The sequence below is a fragment of the Pelobates fuscus genome, chromosome 4 (assembly GCF_036172605.1).
Source record: "Pelobates fuscus isolate aPelFus1 chromosome 4, aPelFus1.pri, whole genome shotgun sequence".
Lineage (NCBI taxonomy): Eukaryota > Metazoa > Chordata > Amphibia > Anura > Pelobatidae > Pelobates > Pelobates fuscus.
The window spans coordinates 357,463,771-357,483,787 of record NC_086320.1 but is presented as its reverse complement, the minus strand read 5'-3'; the positions used below and the strand labels follow the sequence as shown (position 1 = coordinate 357,483,787).

General features: G+C 40.2%; 1 protein-coding gene across 8 annotated transcripts in view; it reads left to right on the top strand.

Annotated features, from left to right (window-relative positions):
• PARD3 (par-3 family cell polarity regulator) overlaps positions 1 to 20,017 on the top strand; it is a 470,841-nt gene that overhangs the window by 442,362 nt on the left and 8,462 nt on the right. For all 8 annotated transcript variants that reach the window (XM_063452628.1, XM_063452633.1, XM_063452636.1 and 5 more), the window contains 2 exons: positions 2,178 to 2,298; positions 17,544 to 17,671. In XM_063452628.1, coding sequence (XP_063308698.1) covers positions 2,178 to 2,298; positions 17,544 to 17,671 — 249 coding nt within the window. The remainder of the gene's footprint in view (positions 1 to 2,177; positions 2,299 to 17,543; positions 17,672 to 20,017) is intronic.

Sequence of the window (20,017 nt, the reverse complement as noted above, 5' to 3'; positions counted from 1 at the left end):
GCCTCCTTAGCTGACATCAGAAGTGGTGATCTGAGCCAATCACTATGCATTCCCATAGGAAAGCATTGGATTGGCTGATATTGTCAAGGAGGCAGATCAGGGGCAGAGCCAGCACAAGTCAAACTCAGTCCTGGCCAATCAGCATCTACTCATAGAGATACATTGAATCAATGCATCTCTATGATGAAAGTTCTGTGTCTACATACAGAGGGTGAAGGCGCTGAATATCAGTCACACTGTGCATCACTGCCACAGGAATCACCTCTAGCAGCCATCTGTGGAGTGGCCAGTGGAGTTATCACTAGGCTGTAATGTAAACACTGCATTTTCTCTGAAAAGACAGTATTTACAGCAAAAAGCCTGCAGGGACTGACTATACTTATCAGAACAAATAAATTAAGCTGTAGTTGTTTTTGGTGACTAAAGTGTAAGACTCTGTGTACCTTTAAAGCAAAGGTTGAAGAACCGTACTTCTGTACACAAAAATGGCTGCTGCAGACTGGACTACGTTTTCTCTTATAACAGGATGCAGTATCACGCTTCCTTCTGTCACTTGACTTCCTTTCTGACCTAGACTGTAATTACAGCAATCACCATATGGGGTGCAAACATGTAAACTGTATTATGGACAGTCGTCAATTTTAATCCCATTGTTCTTTTGGATGTCTTGCCTTGCATAATACTCAGCATTTTGGAAGTTTAATTTCACTTTGCAGTCCCTGATACATGTGAATTAATGTATGCAAAGTGCCAGTTAAGGAGCAGATTAAATACCAAATACCAATCTTCATTTGGTACTCCTATCCTGCTGTCTCGGGTTTTACCAGATACAGTCACGAAAATAATCCCATGGTTTGTACTTATACCAGCTCTTCCTCACCTCTCTGAGGTTACATCAAAGATACCAGTATATTTGCAGAGTGCATATATGCTGTCTCCTGCTCCCAACACGAGGAGGTCTGGCTGTTATTAATTAGCTGAACACTAACAGTTCATTAGTTATTCTGGTTTAGGATGTACATATGAGCCCTAAGTGGATGTTTTATTTTTTGTTTTGTTTTTTCTATGTCCTGGTGAAGCACTTTATGGAACTTTCAAAAAGTGTCCAGGCATGAGAGGTAGAACTTTATAGGATAAGGTGGTGTGTGATTTTTGACCTTTTTGTTTAAATTATCCATTCTTCGTGTCACATGACTTCATCATCTGCCCGAAGTGCGTAATGTGAGTTTGCTTGGGCAGGGCCCGCTACACCTACTTGTTCCTGTATGTCTTGCATGTTTTGATAGAATTAAATGTTTGTCTTGCTAACTATTATACAGAACTGTGGAATATGTTACCACTGTATGAATAATTGTATTTTTGAGTTTCAGTATAATAATTTTGAATACACGTTTAAAATTATTTTTTTCCCCAAAATATTCAAATATCAGAAAATATGATATATAAATAAATATATGGAAAAAAACATTTGAATCAACATATTAAAATGTCAGAATATTAAAATAATTTTCAAAATATTAAATTATTTAAAAGCTTATCAAAAAAATATTAAATCCAGGCCATAGTCAATTATCATGTTCTTGTTGGATTTTATTATTCAACTTGATGTGATAACACTAGGATCCTGGAAGCAAGCACCTGGTTTTTGGCAGCATTAGTTTATTGGCTCTCGATGCTTTTCTTTCTAATCCAGACTCTGCTGTTCTTCCTAGTGGCAAAATGTATAACTCCTATCTCATCTCACGGCTGCCTCGGGAGTCTGCAATCTGTGTTAAACCATGCTGGGACAATGTTGTCACAAGATGGTAATGGGCCCAGGACCAAATTTTGCTCTTTCACCCCCACCAGACAGTGCTGCGGCTCAGTCCAAACCACTGCATGTTTTCCAGGATGTAGTTACAAGTCAAAGAACAGAACGTTGGCAGGACGGCGGTCAGGTACCTGTAGTAGCAGAACACACTCTGACCCTGGCAGTGACACCATTATCCTTAATTAGTGGGTAAATTAGCTATCTGTCTAAATCACTGTCTATTTGGAACTGAAGTAAAGCATATAAAGGTTGACTTTAAATTTGTAAATAAAAAAAAAAAGCATAATTTGTTACTCAAGCAATTCTGTATTTCATTAGCTTTCAAATCAGTAACTTATCCCATTTTATTTGTGTTTTTTTTCTTCAGCAATCGATCAACTCCAAGCAATCACGACCGGATACAGCGCCTTCGTCAGGAGTTCCAGCAAGCCAGGCATGAAGATGATGTTGACGAACGTAGACGGACTTATAGTTTTGAACAACCTTGGGTGAGTGATCCCACTGTCCATTATCTAATAGTGTTAGAGGGGATTTATCAATAGAATCCACTCCATAGGGTATTCTAAGTCCTCAAGGTGTCATCGAACAAAGTAAGCGTGACCTTATAACCCTTGACCTTCCTGCCATGCCAGCATGTTGTGCATTATGGATAATTTAATTTACTATCTGGGCTTCCCATCTGTCCCATGCTTAAAAGGATATCACGTATCCATGCTACCAAAAGATACAAAATATGTATGTTTTATGGAATTAAAGATAGCTATATATACATATTTAAATATCTCGAGGAGTAGATGAGCGGACCTTCCGTACATTATTCTGTATTTTGTTCACATTTTATGTCAATTTATACATTTGAACTGAATGATGAAGTAATGTGGCAAGTCGTCTGTTAAAAATGCACAGTATGTAGATTAATGTAGATACTTTTTCATAATTGACTAAATTGTGAAGCAAAAAGCTCACAATAAAATTTATGTTGCAAATAATAGTCGTATAGCAATAAATTATTTCACAATCCAGGGCATGTTTGTAAAAAGAACAACTGCAAAGCCACCTAAACCCGTCACATGTGGTTATTAGAAAACACCACCTTTTGTATTAATTCAGAGCCCTTTGGCTGGGAAAGGAAAAAGAGGTTCACACAAACCCTTCATCGTATGATGAGTACAGAGCAGAGAGAAAAACAAGCTCACTAATGGTTATTAAAGAATATTAGTGATACTACACCACTTATCACATACAGCCCAGGGCAGTGGTTCCCAAGCCAGTCCTCATGGCCCACCGACCGTCCAGTTTTTTTAGTATCTCAATTGGAATGAAAAAAAAAAGGATTGTTGGTGGGCCATGAGGACCGGTTTGGGAACCACTGGCCCAGGGGGTTTGGGAAAGTGAGTCAGAGGGTCAGCGCCTCTCAACCTTAGATATTACGTGGATTGAAGTTTTTCTCTTGACTTCATTCACAAAATCAAGTTTTGTTTTATTGTGAATAGGGTGCCGGAGGGAATGTTTTTACTACATATTGCTAAAGGTTTCTGGGTGCAGTTCATTTGTTTTGGAGGCAGACTGAAATCTATTATTAAACAATATCTTAAATACCGCTAATCTTTCTTTTTTTTAATTTTTTGTTATTGCTATTAAGATTTGCGTATTGCACTGATTTTATTATGCTCTGTTACTATAGAGGGTGTTTTTCTGTCAGCAAGTCGTCTTTAAAAAAGTTAAGCACAAACTTCTCTTTATATAACTGGAGTTATTTGTAATCCCTACCTGCAGTAATTATAACACTTTAACAATTAAACCATCACTTTACCAGTTCCCTTAATATTTTCTTTACACGGTTAATGTTTATCTGGGGCTATGACTGACAGCTTTCCTCTCTGTATAAACTTTGCATTCGTCTGAATGTGTCTTTAACAGGCTGGACAAAGTGAATTAAAGTTAATTGTTCCATTCAATAAACAAACACGACATTAGACACTACAGCTAATTTTTTTTTATTTTTAACGTCTTAAAAAAATGTTTTTACATTGAGTGCCTCTGTATAATACAATTTATATATTCAACTGCAAGAAAAAAAGTCTGTGAGCAGTTTTGATTTGGACTTCTGCATTTAAGGGACATTCCAGGCTGGCAGGGACCGCTATATCTTTAATGCTATATATATTATTATTTTTTATTATTATTATTGCCATTTATATAGCGCCAACAGATTCCGTAGCGCTTTACAATATTATGAGAGGGGATTTAACTATAAATAGGACAATTACAAATAAACTAACAGGAACAATAGGTTGAAGAGGACCCTGCTCAATTGAGCTTACATTATATATATATATATATATATATATATATATATATATATATATATATATATATATACAATAAACAAAAAGCCTTGCACTCCTACCAAAAAGGGATTAGAACCCGGTGCTTGATTGCACAATAAACATAAAGCCAAAAAATAATCAGCAATACTTTTTTGTATGCTGTCCTGATGAAAGCTCCCAAGAGGAGCTGAAACGTTGAGTATGGAGTAAAGTATTTTTTGACTATTTACAAATCCTGGGAGTGCTGATTATTTTTTGGCTTTATATATATATATATATATATATATATATATATAATGCTTTAAAAATTATGCAAAAGGAAATCCACACAATGCACATTCAGCACTGTGCCCTGACCACCTAGCCATCATTATTCCCTTATTACTAGATAGCTCCGAGCATTGTTCACACAATTCTTATTGTACTCTCACAGCTCAGGTCTGACAGTGCAGAAGCTCAAGTGCCCTAGTGGCGGTTTCAGGGGGGGATCATCAGGGCAAATTCCGCCTCTGAGAAATCAAGGGATTGTATGTCTATCGTGTAGCAGGGGTTAACACAGGATTCACTCCAGCTCTATCCCTAAATGCCATACTTACCAGGGCCATCACTTGTTACACCTTCTAAACATATAGGGTAAAGGGCTATGTAATGGATTTGTTTCCCAGGAATCAGGGCATCATTGTGTGTATGTGTGCACATCTGTATTTTTGTGGATGTGTCCTCACAAAATCCAGCCATGTCTCTCCCAAGTTTAAACTCTGGATACTCCCCTGATTTGCCCAGCATGGAAATTATATGCCCACCATACTGATTATACTGATGGCCACCAACCATTCCTCAATTTACATCTTGAAGCTAGAGCACTGAATTTTTTAGAATGTATAAAGAATAGGGATACCTGAAGAACACGGGGTCTTGCACACTAACCACAAAAATACAAAGTAGTGATCATTGCGGTTTGAGTGACATTTAAGGCTATATCTACATTTATGAGATCTTCTGTGTATAATACTTGGAAAAATAAATTTTCATTTGCCTTTTCTGTGTATTTAGTTGAGCGTAACATTTTTGACTAGTTTATAAAGTTGTAATTGCTGCACTTATGATGCATGGTACCCTGCCAAACTTGTCATAACTTGAACAGTGACTTAGAAAATTAAGTTAATAAGATAATGTATATAATAATGTAAAATAAGAATGCAAAGACATTGCATTAATACAGTCACCAGTCTAACATTTTTCACTATAAGAAATAGCCAAGTATTAAGCCTAGTGTGTTAAAGCATTCCCAAAGAGGCAACTGGTGAAGCAGATCAAGTTTCCAAATGATGGAGACATCAGAATATCTGAACATTTGGGCCCACGGAGGATTTCCGAACGTTTCAGGACACTGTCAACATCCTAGCACCTGCAGATCGGGCTATATGTTATAAAATAACAGTATATTTTATGTTTCCTATGTTACCGTGATTTACATATTCCCTGGAGAGGTGGTTTGTTAAACACATTCACAACTGTATAAATATTGAGGGGGCTTTTTTTTTGTTTTTTTATGAAAGTAATAATGTCACATGAGCCACAAATGATCTTCATATAACTGATAAAACACATGATATGGATATAACAAAAACTTTTGAACACATGGGTTTAGGTTTTCTCTCTCATTGTCAGACCTTCCAATCCATAAAAAGTCCAGGTTTTCTGGATTCATTTCATGGCACAGGTGGAATAGCCAGTCGAGCTGATAACTAGATACTTGCTAATAAAATAGCCACCTGTGATCATTCTAGTAAAGTGGGAAACGTGCAATGCTGTGGGCTCCTAAGAAGCCGCAAGGTATGGGTTTTAACAAAGTGTGGTAGCAGCTGTCTGCTATTAATTCTAAATTTAATTCAACAACCCTTGAATAGCTTCCATTATTCTGAAAAACATAACACAAAATGTGGATTTTATAAAATGAACAAATCTCTTTAGAGAAGAGATTGTTTACATGATACTCTCTGCACTGACCCCCTGTCTGCTGGTTATGGCAGTACGTTTATTGATGTCCATAATCAATATTTTTTATTTTTGTATTTCGTTATTTCAACACTGGAAAAGTGGAACGTTTTTATAAATGTACAAATTCTGCAATTTAAAGTGGAACTGTCACAAATGTCATCTCCTGTAAGTTGTGTTAACATTTATTTCATGTGATGCTCCATGTTCTTCTAAATGTATATTAAGAATGCTGCAAATGAGGGATGGAGTTGCAGCACTTCCTCCAACCAGCAGGCTCCCAGCTGATGCTGTTTTTATTCCCCAAGTGGGCAGGACAACTCGCCGTGCCTCAACCTCCACAATACGGTGGTGGCGCTTCTGGGTCCTGTGCTAAAAATTTAGAACCCAGCTCCTACTTAGCTGGACATACAGCCACAATCGCACAATATCTTTACAATGGAATGGAGGGATGAGCAGGCATATCGGCACCATGTTCCTGTGCCCCACAGCCCACAAGATGGCTGCTTTGTCAGACCCAAAAGCTGGTTCCTCGTGCTCTGACTTGACTCCAGAGGACCTTGTGAAAACTCAGGTACCAACGACTTCCAAAATCTCCTGCATAATTTCAAGCAAATGTAGACCTAGATCTAGACCCACTTAAAGCTGTTGTTCAGGCGGTGAACGCTACACTACAGGCCTCAGAAGAGGATATCTTGGACATGTGACAAGGTATGTAATAGGTATGACCGAAACCTTGCAACAAGTAAAGTCATCCCAGTCATCCCACTTGGCATTGAAAATGGATCTACCTGATGACCCTATTTGAAGAACCTTCCTAAAGATCAGAGGTATCTCAGATAGTATTGATTTGATCTAAAAGTTGGCACATTATCTTGGGTGCATCCTTACAGTGTTACTCTCACTTACCTAGGCTAAACGATTTGGACTTAATGGTGATTTTCGCATTAATAAATCTCCACAGGTTCCCCCATATGCCTACCGGGACGTAATTGTACTGTGCCAAACACTCATGGACAAAAAACTAATCTTATCTACTCTGAGGGATAAGACTATATACATCTTTGAGTCCTTTCAGGTCACCTTCTTCCAGGACTTAACCAGGAACACTCTACAATGGAGAAGGTCTATCAGCCCTGTGAGCTGCCAATTGCGGGAAGTAGGTATAGACTATAGATTGTCCACACCAAGATCCCTTACTGTCACTAAAGGCAGCTCCATTCTGCAACCTACCTCTATGGCTCAATCTTGGGGATGGTGACCTGAACTTCTTTCAAGACCCCACAGATTGACGAAAACATTTTTGCAACTGGCATAACAACCCACTTCAATCTAGGCACATGCAGGACACACATTGCAAAAGAGAAAAATAAAATAAAAGCAGACTGCCAGGTTCAAAGGACAGAGATTATATCAATGATTGATAGGAAGATAAGATGGTTGCGTCCAATTGTAACAAAAAGAGGTGTGGATTTCAAAATTTTAATTTTTTTTTTCAGAATTCACTAAGTCAAATACATTAAAAAGAGGGATAAATAAACATAACATTAAAAAAAAAAAACATACAGTGACAGTTACCCTTTAAACTAGCTCTAACGCCTTTTTTGCTTCACTGCTCAGGGGGTTTACAAAAAATGTATCAGATTAAATTATTTCCAAGTATTTTTAATATCTACCATTGGAGTTTTGTATATGTACATACACCACACTGTGGCAGTCATCAATGAATATCTGTTTGTCTTTACATTTAATTTGATGAGTAGTGGTCGTATGTTAAATTCTACCCCTGCATCAGCAATGGGTAACCTTGGCAGCTCAGATGTTTCCTAATTACATATCCCATAATGCTCAGCCAGCCTTGAGGCAGAGCGTCATAGGAAAATTAATTTCAACGACATCTTGACATCTTGACTGTCAAGGTTCAGCATCAATGCCCCACGTAGTGCGCACCAGCCACCAAAATGGGTTAATATTTGTGATGCCTTCACTTTTAAAAGAGAATTAGGCTGAGAATTTATGTAGAATGCAGCCAATGTTGCTGGCGTCACAATGTACTATAATATAATATAATAAGCTATTCATTTTCCTAGGTCACTTCTTTCCCTACTAAACACCGTGTAGGAAGTCCACGTTACATATTACGGTAATCATGTGTATTGCTGTACAGTTCAAAGCATGATCAGTTATAAATCAGGTCTTTAATCATTAACCTGATACTTTCACAGTAGCTTTTTCATAATCTTATCTGTGTGTAAAGATTTATTCTTGGCATTCCCTACAATGTCTAGTCCAAATGGGGGGGGGGGGGGCTGTCTTTTCTTTTAAAAAATGGCAAAGCTTTCCAGTGATTTTTCTCTGAGAAAACCTTGAACACTGAAGGATGGATACTTGGCTAGTGCTAATGTGTTTACATTTCAGCAACATTTAACCATTGGGGTATTTTACGGTTTTGATAAGAAAACCTCAGGAACAGCGGAATTAGCTCCTTAGCACAATCAGTCTCTGCTTAGGCAAGGGCCATCGTTACTTCATTGGTTGATGTAATTTTCACTCAGGCAAGTGTAACACAAGCAATAAAAATAATGAACTCACAAGATATTTTGTACATAATTAAATAACTTCATTTAACATTGGACTTTCTTTGCCTCTCCTCCCTCCCCCCCCCCCCCCTCCCCTCAATTGACATTGAAACATAAATCTAAATCTGTCCTTGGCAAATGAATGAAAGCTCGATAACACAATTATGAAGTATATATTATTAATATTGATCGTTATTTAGCACAAACTTATTCCGCAGCACATTAAAATGGGAAATCTAAGAGACTATTACAAAATGTTACAGAAACAATAGGATGATGAGGACCCTGCTCAAATGAGCTTGTAAAAATGTGTGTAAGACTGTACATAATTATATATGTAAAGGTTTGTGCACACTGAAATCATTTTAGTTAAATGTGGGTTTTCAGCAGACACGGATCGTATTTTACTTGAAAACAAGAGAACTCTCAATGCATCTTTCCTGGTAAAATGTTTTATAAATAAATACAATTTGTGTTCTTAACATCATTCTGCTTTAAGAACCACTAGAGACACTCAAGCCACTTTGTCTCAGTGTAGTGGTGTTGGTACAGTGGCCCTTTCGTTATAAACCTGTAATGTAAAACATTGCCATTTTGTAGAAATCGCAATGTTTACACTGAAGGATTTAAATATACCATTAGTGTCTGTCTTGCTATTTCCAAACGGTAACAGCCCAGCAGTGGGGATCTGCGTTGACCGGAGGAATATTTTAAGTTCACAAAATATTTTGTCCCTTCAGCACATGTCCTATTTCCAATGGCGTGTTTGAGGAGAGGTATAATTTACATACTTAACATCCAAATTTTAAATCATTCTTGTACTGAGCAGATGGCAGCCTTCTAAAGGGGAAGTTTGAAAATACCGATATTATCTTTTATGTAGATAGCATCTCACTAGCTTGAGGACTAAAATGTCCTACGAAAACACTTTATATCCATATAAAACATTGTATCTGCATTTAGAATGGAAAGAAACATAGTAAACAATACATTAGCATCTGCTTAACTACTGGGACCACGCTCTTTTTGTCTGTATTTATTAGACAACAGAAATATAGACTTTCATTATATTCGAAATCATTCACAGAATTGTGGAGAATTAACAAGGGAGTAGGATGGAAAAAATAAGTTGAACTTTTTTTTTTCTCCTTATTTAATTCAGCTAAAATGTGTAATTGGCAAGTCAATTACCCACTTTTCCTGGGTTACTATGTCATCTTCAACAAACAAAAATAATATAGACAAAACCAAGAGGTGAAGAGGTCCCTTCTCAAAAGAGCTTACAATTTAGAGGAGCAACATTTAATATGTGTGTTTGGTGGGGGATTCTACTTTACATGTATACATTCAATTCTTATCGTTTCTATAATAATAATATTAATGTAAAAGGCTTTTCTATCTTCTACAACACAGATAGCTGACTGCATAAAATATTCACTGTTCACATGTTTTATGAATATTTTTTTAGTTGACTTCTCTGATGGGTTGCACAGAGATGGCAAAATGTGGGTGCAGTGCATGTGATCCAGCCGTATACATGTTTAATTCACTAGTACGGTGTCCCCAAAAACCTGTTTTCTTTTTGACACATTTCTTTAAAAATGGGAATTAATCCCTTTTTTGTCAAACATTCACCTAAATGTGCCCCCTCCCTCTCCACCCCATTAATTTTTTTCTTGCTTTTATTCCTACTGCAGACGGTACACACACTCTCGTTGTGGTTGTTCTTCCAACGTAATTCCTACGGAGCACTTTGTACCATGTTATTTTTGAAAATTAACCATGAATAAAAGAAATATACCACTTTGCTTGGGGGCTATTGGGCTTTGACATTAAACAGCGTACAGAAGATAACTTTGTGATGCAAAGAATATATTTGAAGTTTAATGGCTCTGCTGCATTTTGTGTTTCGGGTAGAATATCCTTGAAGATCTCAATCTGTGGTCGACCATTACTTGAATGGTTATTATTTTTGCATTGCATGTAATACATTAGTCGAGAGTCATAATGCCCTTCAGAGAATTGCTTTTTCAATTTCAGCTTGTACACTACACAGGGGGTACACAAAAGTCTCTTACATTCTATCTGAATTAATACATCTGCTACCAATTGCTTTCTTTTAATAAAAAATAAAATTGATGCATGTTCCCCTTGGCAACCTTAAAATATAAGATGGAAACATATTCAAGGACATCTCTTGAGCTATTGAATTACAGGGTTGTAATTTTGATACACAATGGTTAGAATTCAATTCCATCTGCTGAATATATCATATAATTATATATTTCCAATTAGCCCCAGCCCTGCTTTGTAAATGCAACTTTGACATTGTGCGTTTGCCAACTCTAAACAGTGTATATAAGAAAGTTTCAGAGCGGTCACAAACTAAGCAAATACAAAGTACTTGGTTACCTCTACACAGGCCAGAACATGGTGTATGATATGATATCATCTCTTCATTCACTTCTCGACTACACCCTCTATTCCACTATATATACCGTATATACTCGAGTATAAGCCGAGTTTTTCAGCCCATTTTTTGGGCTGAAAAACCCCAACTCGGCTTATACTCGAGTCAGAGTCTGTATTATGGCAATTTGCATTGCCATAATACAGACTGGGGGGAGAGGGGGGCTGTCAGAGCTGTACTTACGTACCTTTCCTGCAGCTCCTGTCAGCTCTCTCCTCCTCTGCGTGTCCGGTCAGCACCTCGGTCAGCTCCCAGTGTAAATCTCGCGAGAGCCGCGGCTCTCGCGAGATTTACACTGGGAGCTGACAGAAGAGCAGAACGGACGGCGCAGAGGAGGAGAGAGCTGACAGGAGCTGCAGGACAGGTAAGTTACAGCTCTGCCAGCCCCCCTCTCCCCCCCACTGAACTGCCACTGGACCACCAGGGAAGGAGAGCCCCCCTCCCTGCCATATATCAAGCAGGGAGGGGGGACGAAAAAATTTTGTATAAATAAAATAAGAAATCATAATAAAAAATAATAATAATAAAAAAAAAATTAATAACAAAAAAAGGGGTATAAGGACCACTATGGGAGGGAGGGGGTGGGTATAAGGACCACTGAGGGAGGGGGTGGGTATAAGGACCACTATGGGAGGGAGGGGGTGGGTATAAGGACCACTATGGGAGGGAGGGGTGGGTATAAGGACCACTATGGGAGGGAGGGGTGGGTATAAGGACCACTATGGGAGGGAGGGGGTATAAGGACCACTATGGGAGGGAGGGGGGGGGATAAGGACCACTATGGGAGGGAGGGGGGGGGATAAGGACCACTATGGGAGGGAGGGGGGGGATAAGGACCACTATGGGAGGGAGGGGGTATAAGGACCACTATGGGAGGGAGGGGGGGGGATAAGGACCACTATGGGAGGGAGGGGGGGTATAAGGACCACTATGGGAGGGAGGGGGGGTATAAGGACCACTATGGGAGGGGGTGGGATAAGGACCACTATGGGAGGGGGTGGGATAAGGACCACTATGGGAGGGGGTGGGATAAGGACCACTATGGGAGGGAGGGGGGTATAAGGACCACTATGGGAGGGAGAGGGGGGATAAGGACCACTATGGGAGGGAGAGGGGGGATAAGGACCACTATGGGAGGGAGGGGGTATAAGGACCACTATGGGAGGGAGGGGGGGGGATAAGGACCACTATGGGAGGGAGGGGGGGTATAAGGACCACTATGGGAGGGAGGGGGGGTATAAGGACCACTATGGGAGGGGGTGGGATAAGGACCACTATGGGAGGGAGGGGGGGGTATAAGGACCACTATGGGAGGGAGGGGGGGTATAAGGACCACTATGGGAGGGAGAGGGGGGATAAGGACCACTATGGGAGGGAGGGGGTATAAGGACCACTATGGGAGGGAGGGGGGGGGATAAGGACCACTATGGGAGGGAGGGGGGGTATAAGGACCACTATGGGAGGGAGGGGGGGTATAAGGACCACTATGGGAGGGGGTGGGATAAGGACCACTATGGGAGGGAGGGGGGGGGTATAAGGACCACTATGGGAGGGAGGGGGGGTATATGGACCACTATGGGAGGGATGGGGGGGGATAAGGAACACTATGGGAGGGAGAAAGGGGATAAGGACCACTATGAGAGGGAGGGGGTGGGATAAGGACCACTATGGGAGGGGAGGGGGAAGTAAGGACCACTAGGGGAGGGGAGGGTAAGGACCACTAAGGGAGGGGTGAGTCAGGACCACTGGGGGGGGGAGTGAAGGAACACGGGGGTGGGGAGGTAAGGACCACTGAGGGAGGAGGAGGGGAAGTCAGGACATATGGGGGGGGGAGGGGGCGGCAAAAAATGTTTTGCCTACGGCGGCAAATATCCTTGCACCGGCCCTGCACACACTGCATTCACACACTGCATTCATGCACACACACACTGCACTCATACACACACGCTGCACTCATACACACACGCTGCACTCATACACACACGCTGCACTTATACACACACATACGCACACACTGCATTCATTATACACACACTGTAAATAAATATTCAATTAATATATTTTTTTTTAGGATCTAATTTTATTTAGAAATTTACCAGTAGCTGCTGCATTTCCCACCCTAGTCTTATACTCGAGTCAATAAGTTTTCCCAGTTTTTTGGGATAAAATTAGGGGCCTCGGCTTATATTCGGGTCGGCTTATACTCGAGTATATACGGTAAGTCAAGTTATGTCTATAAAGTCTTGCCCATAAGCGTTATCAGTACATTACATTAGGGTTCGCACCCAGAGAAAATTACTCAAATATAAACCTTGCTTAAAACATGCAAATTTATCAAAAGAGGTACAAAATACATATTTATGCTCTAATGATATCTAGGTGGTTAAAAGGGTTTTCTTCAAAAACATAATAAGAATTACAACTCCTATACCGCTGGCAGAAAGGACAATTTGGCCCTGCACTAGGGTGTGCTTAGGTACACTTGGCACACCCCTTGTGCACACTATCTCCCTTCCACAGGTTTTAAGTTATTTATACTCAAGCACTCCATAGACTTCTATATATCGGACTTTAAACCTCTTGACCAGGAATGGGCAGCTATCAGCACTCCAGATCCTGAGTACTGCATCTCCCCCGATGCTTTGCCAGCATTATGACTTATAGAGCATTATGGACGATGTTGTACACAGCAACTCCGAGTGCCGAAGGTGGCTTCCTCTAGCCCTCACCTACCACAAGCAAGTGGATTATGCCTCTTGACTTTACTGCCGCAAGCAAGAGCTGGTGGTTCGTACATCTAGACCAAGCGGTTCACACCGTTATTTGGACATAGTCAGCACTTCATACTTTTTTTTTTCTACTCATAAGCTGCCTATAAACGTCACATCTATTTGAACCCTAGATAGATCTGCATACTTCTAGTCAAATTGACTTATTGCCACGTGACAATTTCAGTTTTAAAGGACCACTCTAGTGCCAGGAAAGCATACTCGTTTTCCTGGCACTAGAGTGCCCTGAGGGTGCCCCCACCCTCAGGGACCCCCTCCCGCCCGGCTCTGGAAAGGGGAAAGGGGTAAAAACTTACCTTTTTCCAGCGCTGGGCGGAGAGATCTCCTCCTGCTCTCCTCCTCCGATCCTCCTCTTCTCCTCCCCGTCGGCTGAATGCGCACGCGCGGCAAGAGCTGCGCGCGCATTCAGCCGGTCACATAGGAAAGCATTCACAATGCTTTCCTATGGACGCTGGCGTGCTCTCACTGTGAAAATCACAGTGAGAAGCACGCAAGCGCCTCTAGGGGCTGTCAATGAGACAGCCACTAGAGGACATAGGGGGAAGGCTTAACCCATTCATAAACATAGCAGTTTCTCTGAAACTGCTATGTTTCTGAAAAAATGGGTTAACCCTAGAAGGACCTGGCACCCAGACCACTTCATTAAGCTGAAGTGGTCTGGGTGCCTAGAGTGGTCCTTTAATGCTGCTTCTTACAAAGGCATTTTAAGGACTTAATTGAGCCTATTACAGGTCAAGTCAAAGTGTTTGTTCTGAGTTAAGAGATTCAATTTCTATCCTTGTGGACCATGTGCATTGTGTGCTACAACAATCATATTGTTTTTTTTTGTGTATGGTTTTTTTTAAAATGTAAGAAAGAAGCTATAAAGTTATAATATATATTCTTTTAATATATATATATATATATATATATATATATATATATATATATATTTTGCATGATTTACATATATATGAGTGTGTTTATGCATGTGTATATATACACACACACACACACTTGTTTTGTTACCTTATGGTTGCACTATGATATATTTTTTCTCCTTTTCCACATGTATTTATGTATTCTTGAGTTTGACATGGAGATATCAGTTTACCACTCTATTGTTGTGTATATATATACCGTATATACTCGAGTATAAGCCGAGTTTTTCAGCACATTTTTTGTGCTGAAAAACCCCAACTCGGCTTATACTCGAGTCAATTGTCTGTATTATGGCAATTTACATTGCCATAATACAGACAATGGGGCTGTGTAGGAGGGGGGCTGGCAGGGAGCTCTTACTTACCTCTCCTGCAGCTCCTGTCAGCTCCCTCCGCCTCCGCGCCGGTCCGTTCAGCATCTCTGTCAGCTCGCAGTGTAAGTCTCGTGAGAGCCGCGGGTTCATAGTGCGGCCGCGAGACTTACAATGGGACTTACACTGGGAGCTGCATGGACCGGCGCGGAGGAGCAGGGAGCTGACAGGAGCTGCAGGAGAGGTAAGTAACAGCTCTGCCAGCCCCCCCCCTCCCCCTTCACAGCCCATCCACTGGACCACCAGGGAGTGAGAGCCCCCCCTCCCTGCCTGTATCAAGCAGGGAGGGGGGACGAAAAAAAATAAAATAAAAAATAATAATTAAATAAAATAAAAAATAATAAAAATTAAATAATAAAATTGCCCACCCCCCACCAAGGCTCTGCAACACACACACACTGCTCTCATACACACACACTGCACTCATACACACACACACTGCACTCATACACACACACACTGCACTCATACACACACAAACTGCACTCATACACACACACAGTGCACTCATACACACACACTGCACTCATACACACACACTGCACTCATTTACACACACTGCACTCATATACACACACTGCATTCATACACACACTGCACTCATACACACACTGCACTCATACGCACACTGCATTCATACACACACTGCATTCATACACACACTGCACTCATACACACAGTGCACTCATACACACACACTGCATTCATACACGCACTCATACACACACACACAGTGCACTCATACACGCACTGCCCTCATACACACACACTGCACTCATACACACACTGCACTCATACACACACACACACACACTGCATTCATACACACGCTGCATTCATACACACACTGCACTCATACACACACACGGCACTCATACACACACACTGCACTCATACACACACAGTGCACTCATACATACACACTGCACTCATACACACACACTGCATTCATACACACACACACTGCATTCATACACACACTCTGCACTCATACACATACACCGACTGCACTCATACACATACACCGACTGCACTCATACACATACACCGACTGCACTCATACACATACACCGACTGCCCTCATACACACACACACTGCCCTCATACACACACGCTGCACTCATACACATGCTGCACTCATACACACGCTGCACTCATACACACACGCTGCACTCATACACACGCTGCATTCTCATACACACACTGCATTCTCATACACACACTGCATTCTCATACACACACACTGCATTCTCATACACACACACTGCATTCTCATACACACACACTGCATTCTCATACACACACTGCATTCATTATATACACACACTGTAAATAAATATTCAATTAATATAATTTTTTTAGGATCTAATTTTATTTAGAAATTTACCAGTTGCTGCTGCATTTCCCACCCTAGTCTTATACTCGAGTCAATAAGGTCGGCTTATACTCGAGTATATACGTAATATTGTTTTCATACTGTTTATCATACCCTCCATTTCCTTGTCTTGTATTCTATCGTATTGATTGGTTGTACCTGTGAGGGGGCATCCTTGGAGTGTTTGTGCAGCGTCCATCACGTGTTATATTGTTAGTGTAGCGCCACGTTTTTACTGCATTGATTTAAAGTTCCGTGCATCATATGTTCTTTAAAATACTGCGACATTTTGTTTCCGACTTTTTTTTTTTTTTTAATTCCCATCAAGTTTTTCATCTTTTTAGCTTAAATAATAGTTGCCAATCTAACTGATAACATTATAGATACGCTTGTGTATTGCCTGCTAGATCAGTTTGTCTACCAAAACATGTCTCTATCATGAAGGGTGGGGAGCCCTGATATACCGAACTTGTGTAAGATATGAAACATACAAAATGTGTGTAGCCTATATTTGGATATAGATAACAAGCACATCTGAAAAGCTATCATTTGTTAATGTAAAACCTTATTTCAGTTGTGTGAAGTTTGTATTAATTAGAACAGGGAATACTAGTCTCTGGCTTCACAGCGTTTACAGCCGACCATCCCCAAGCAGTGGTAGGCCTTCTAGACAATCTACAGCTACAGAATTGTAGATTGTGTACCTTGCAGTAAAAATGGATCTTCTGCCTTCTCACGGTTTGTACTGTTCTGATTACACCAAAACATCAGAAACCCAGGACTAGAAGAGACAGGAAAACTAAAGTATTTATTTACACCTTGCATGTGACCCCATTTTGTCTATTTTCTTAGGGTTTTATGTTACTAACAATTTTATTTTTCAATGTTTGTTTTCTTCCAGCCAAATAACCCAACCTATAACCAGACGGGGCGACATTCGGTATCTGTTGAAGTTCAGATGCAGAGACAAAGACAGGAAGAACGAGAGAGCTTCCAGCAAGCACAACGCCAGTACAGCTCATTACCCAGGTAATATGACTTAATAACCCACCAGACCCAACACCCTTATTATTACCCACTATTATTACCCACTAGGAGCTGATGGATGGGGCTATGCCTTTATCCCGTGGGATGGTTGACCGGTAACGATAGACTGAGCTTCAGAATGTGTCCCAATGCATTTTAAACCTTTACTCCCCTCATCGTAATGGGTTTCAGCCTTGTCTCTCTAGGTGAATTGGACTACAATTCCCATTTTTTTCATGATGTTGAGAAATGTAGTCGAACAAAAACCTCAAAGAGTAGTCCTCAACCCTATAAAAAAAAAATGTACTTTGATGTATATTTTAAAAGGATAGACTATTGTAAGCAGTATCAGGAAATAATTCTTTGCTGAGAGTTTTTATGGCGTAGACTAGACTATCAGGAGAGATGGTAGTGACTAATACAGTGAAAGAAAGCTTGGGATAGACACACTGCTGCCTTCCCAAACCAGAAATTAACTCTGGAGTATCTGCTTTTTTCATAGGAAATGAGCAGGCTCGATAGACAGTTTGGCTTTACTTTGCCACAAAATCCCTTACACTACCCGTTGGTGATCAAGACAGTCTCATAGACTTTCATATACTGGATGGGTTGTTGGGACTAGTGCTAAAATACTTTTATATGTGTATGCGGCCACCTTCTCCTACGGAGTTACCAACAATGTGTGGGCCCCATTCATAACACAAACTACTGCTCAGCAGTGCTTTAAGGCATATTATTCCAGAAAGTAGTTTATTACAAACCGAAGGTTGCAACTCTGTTCTCATCAACTGTTTAGTAAATGAGCCCCCTTAGTGGCAACCGTTGATTGAAAAAAGAATAATTTCAAGAACAGATGAAATGCCCTGTGAAAGGCAGTATGTAAGCTTTAGTCAGAGACTGCTGTACGTAAATATTATTTTCACTTTTGAGTGAGTGGTACATGCATAGTATAGCCACCATACATGTCCCAGCAATACTGTTCTGTCTCCTCAGTTCCCCTGCTGGTAGTTCCCCTAAAGCAGAATTATAGGAAGGCTGTTTTGAGAGTTCAAAAGGCTTTCGTACCGTGTTTCCCTCACCGCGACTGCTCTGCCTCCCTGGCTGAGATCAAGACTGATCTCAGCCAATCCAGTTATCCTACAAAACAGCAATGTTTGGCATTTCATGGCTAAAATTAAAGGACCGCTGCACCCTTTGAGATGAAATGGTCTGAGGCCTTTAATAGCGGAAGCAACCAATAGCAGTGTAACTCCCACTAATCGCAGGCAGAGACATGTCCAGTCGCTGCTTTAAGTTTAATAAAATCCTAGCCCTAACCAGATTTTATCTCACGTAAAAATACTGTCCATCGATTCACTATCACAAATTCAGTAGTATTTGTTGGTTCTTGGCTTCTTCCTATACGTAGCATTAAATGTAAATCATTGCTTTAATTAAAGTTTCCTTATTAACGATGCTATGCTGGCATTGACTACACTTTGTTTTCTGTCCTTTTCCAGCAGTTTAGATTTGTGTCTGCTGAATGTTGTAATCTTTTAATGAATCATTTTAAGATTTGTACATGGGGAGTATCTAGCGTGAAATGTTCTTTAGATTTATTTTTTAAAAACCATTACATTTCTGAATTTTATTGCAAAGCAAATGCATTTAGTTTGTTCATTTCCCATACATTAATGAAAATATATTGCTATCATAACTAGGATTCGCTTAGCTAATATATTGACCTGAAGGACCCACAATTAATGAAAAAGCAATAATCTGATGTGATTACAAATTAAGCTAAAGGATATCAATAGGAATGTGATGAGACATGATCCCTGAAAGAGTACTTAGCAAACCGAGATAAACATTGCTGCTAATATCCTGCCTACCTAGGCTTACTGAAAAATAGAAATGCTTAAACTGTTTGTAGCAATAAATGTGTGTTTTTCGTGTTTTGTTCTCATTCAACATCAATTTGTAGACCTTTGTTTTGAGGCCAAAAACTAAAAATATTAAATTATTCTGTATCATTACGATAACATTTAAAAGGATATCAAAACAATTTTAGCTTAATGAAGCAGTTTTGGTGTATGGATCATGCCCCTGCAGTCTCACTGCTCAAATCTCTGTCATGTGTTAAATCACTTTATTTCTGTTTATACTGCCCTAGCCGCACCTCTCCTGGCTGTGACTGACACTGCCTATATTGGTAAAAATTGTTTAATTTTCAATCCGATCTGACAGCACAATGTGTTTACTTTAGAAGTTATCTGCTGCTCTGTTAATTGAACTTCAGCCACAAACAGGCGTTTTCTCCAGGCTCTATCTAGCATGCTATTAACAGAACAGGAAACTAGAAATTCTAAA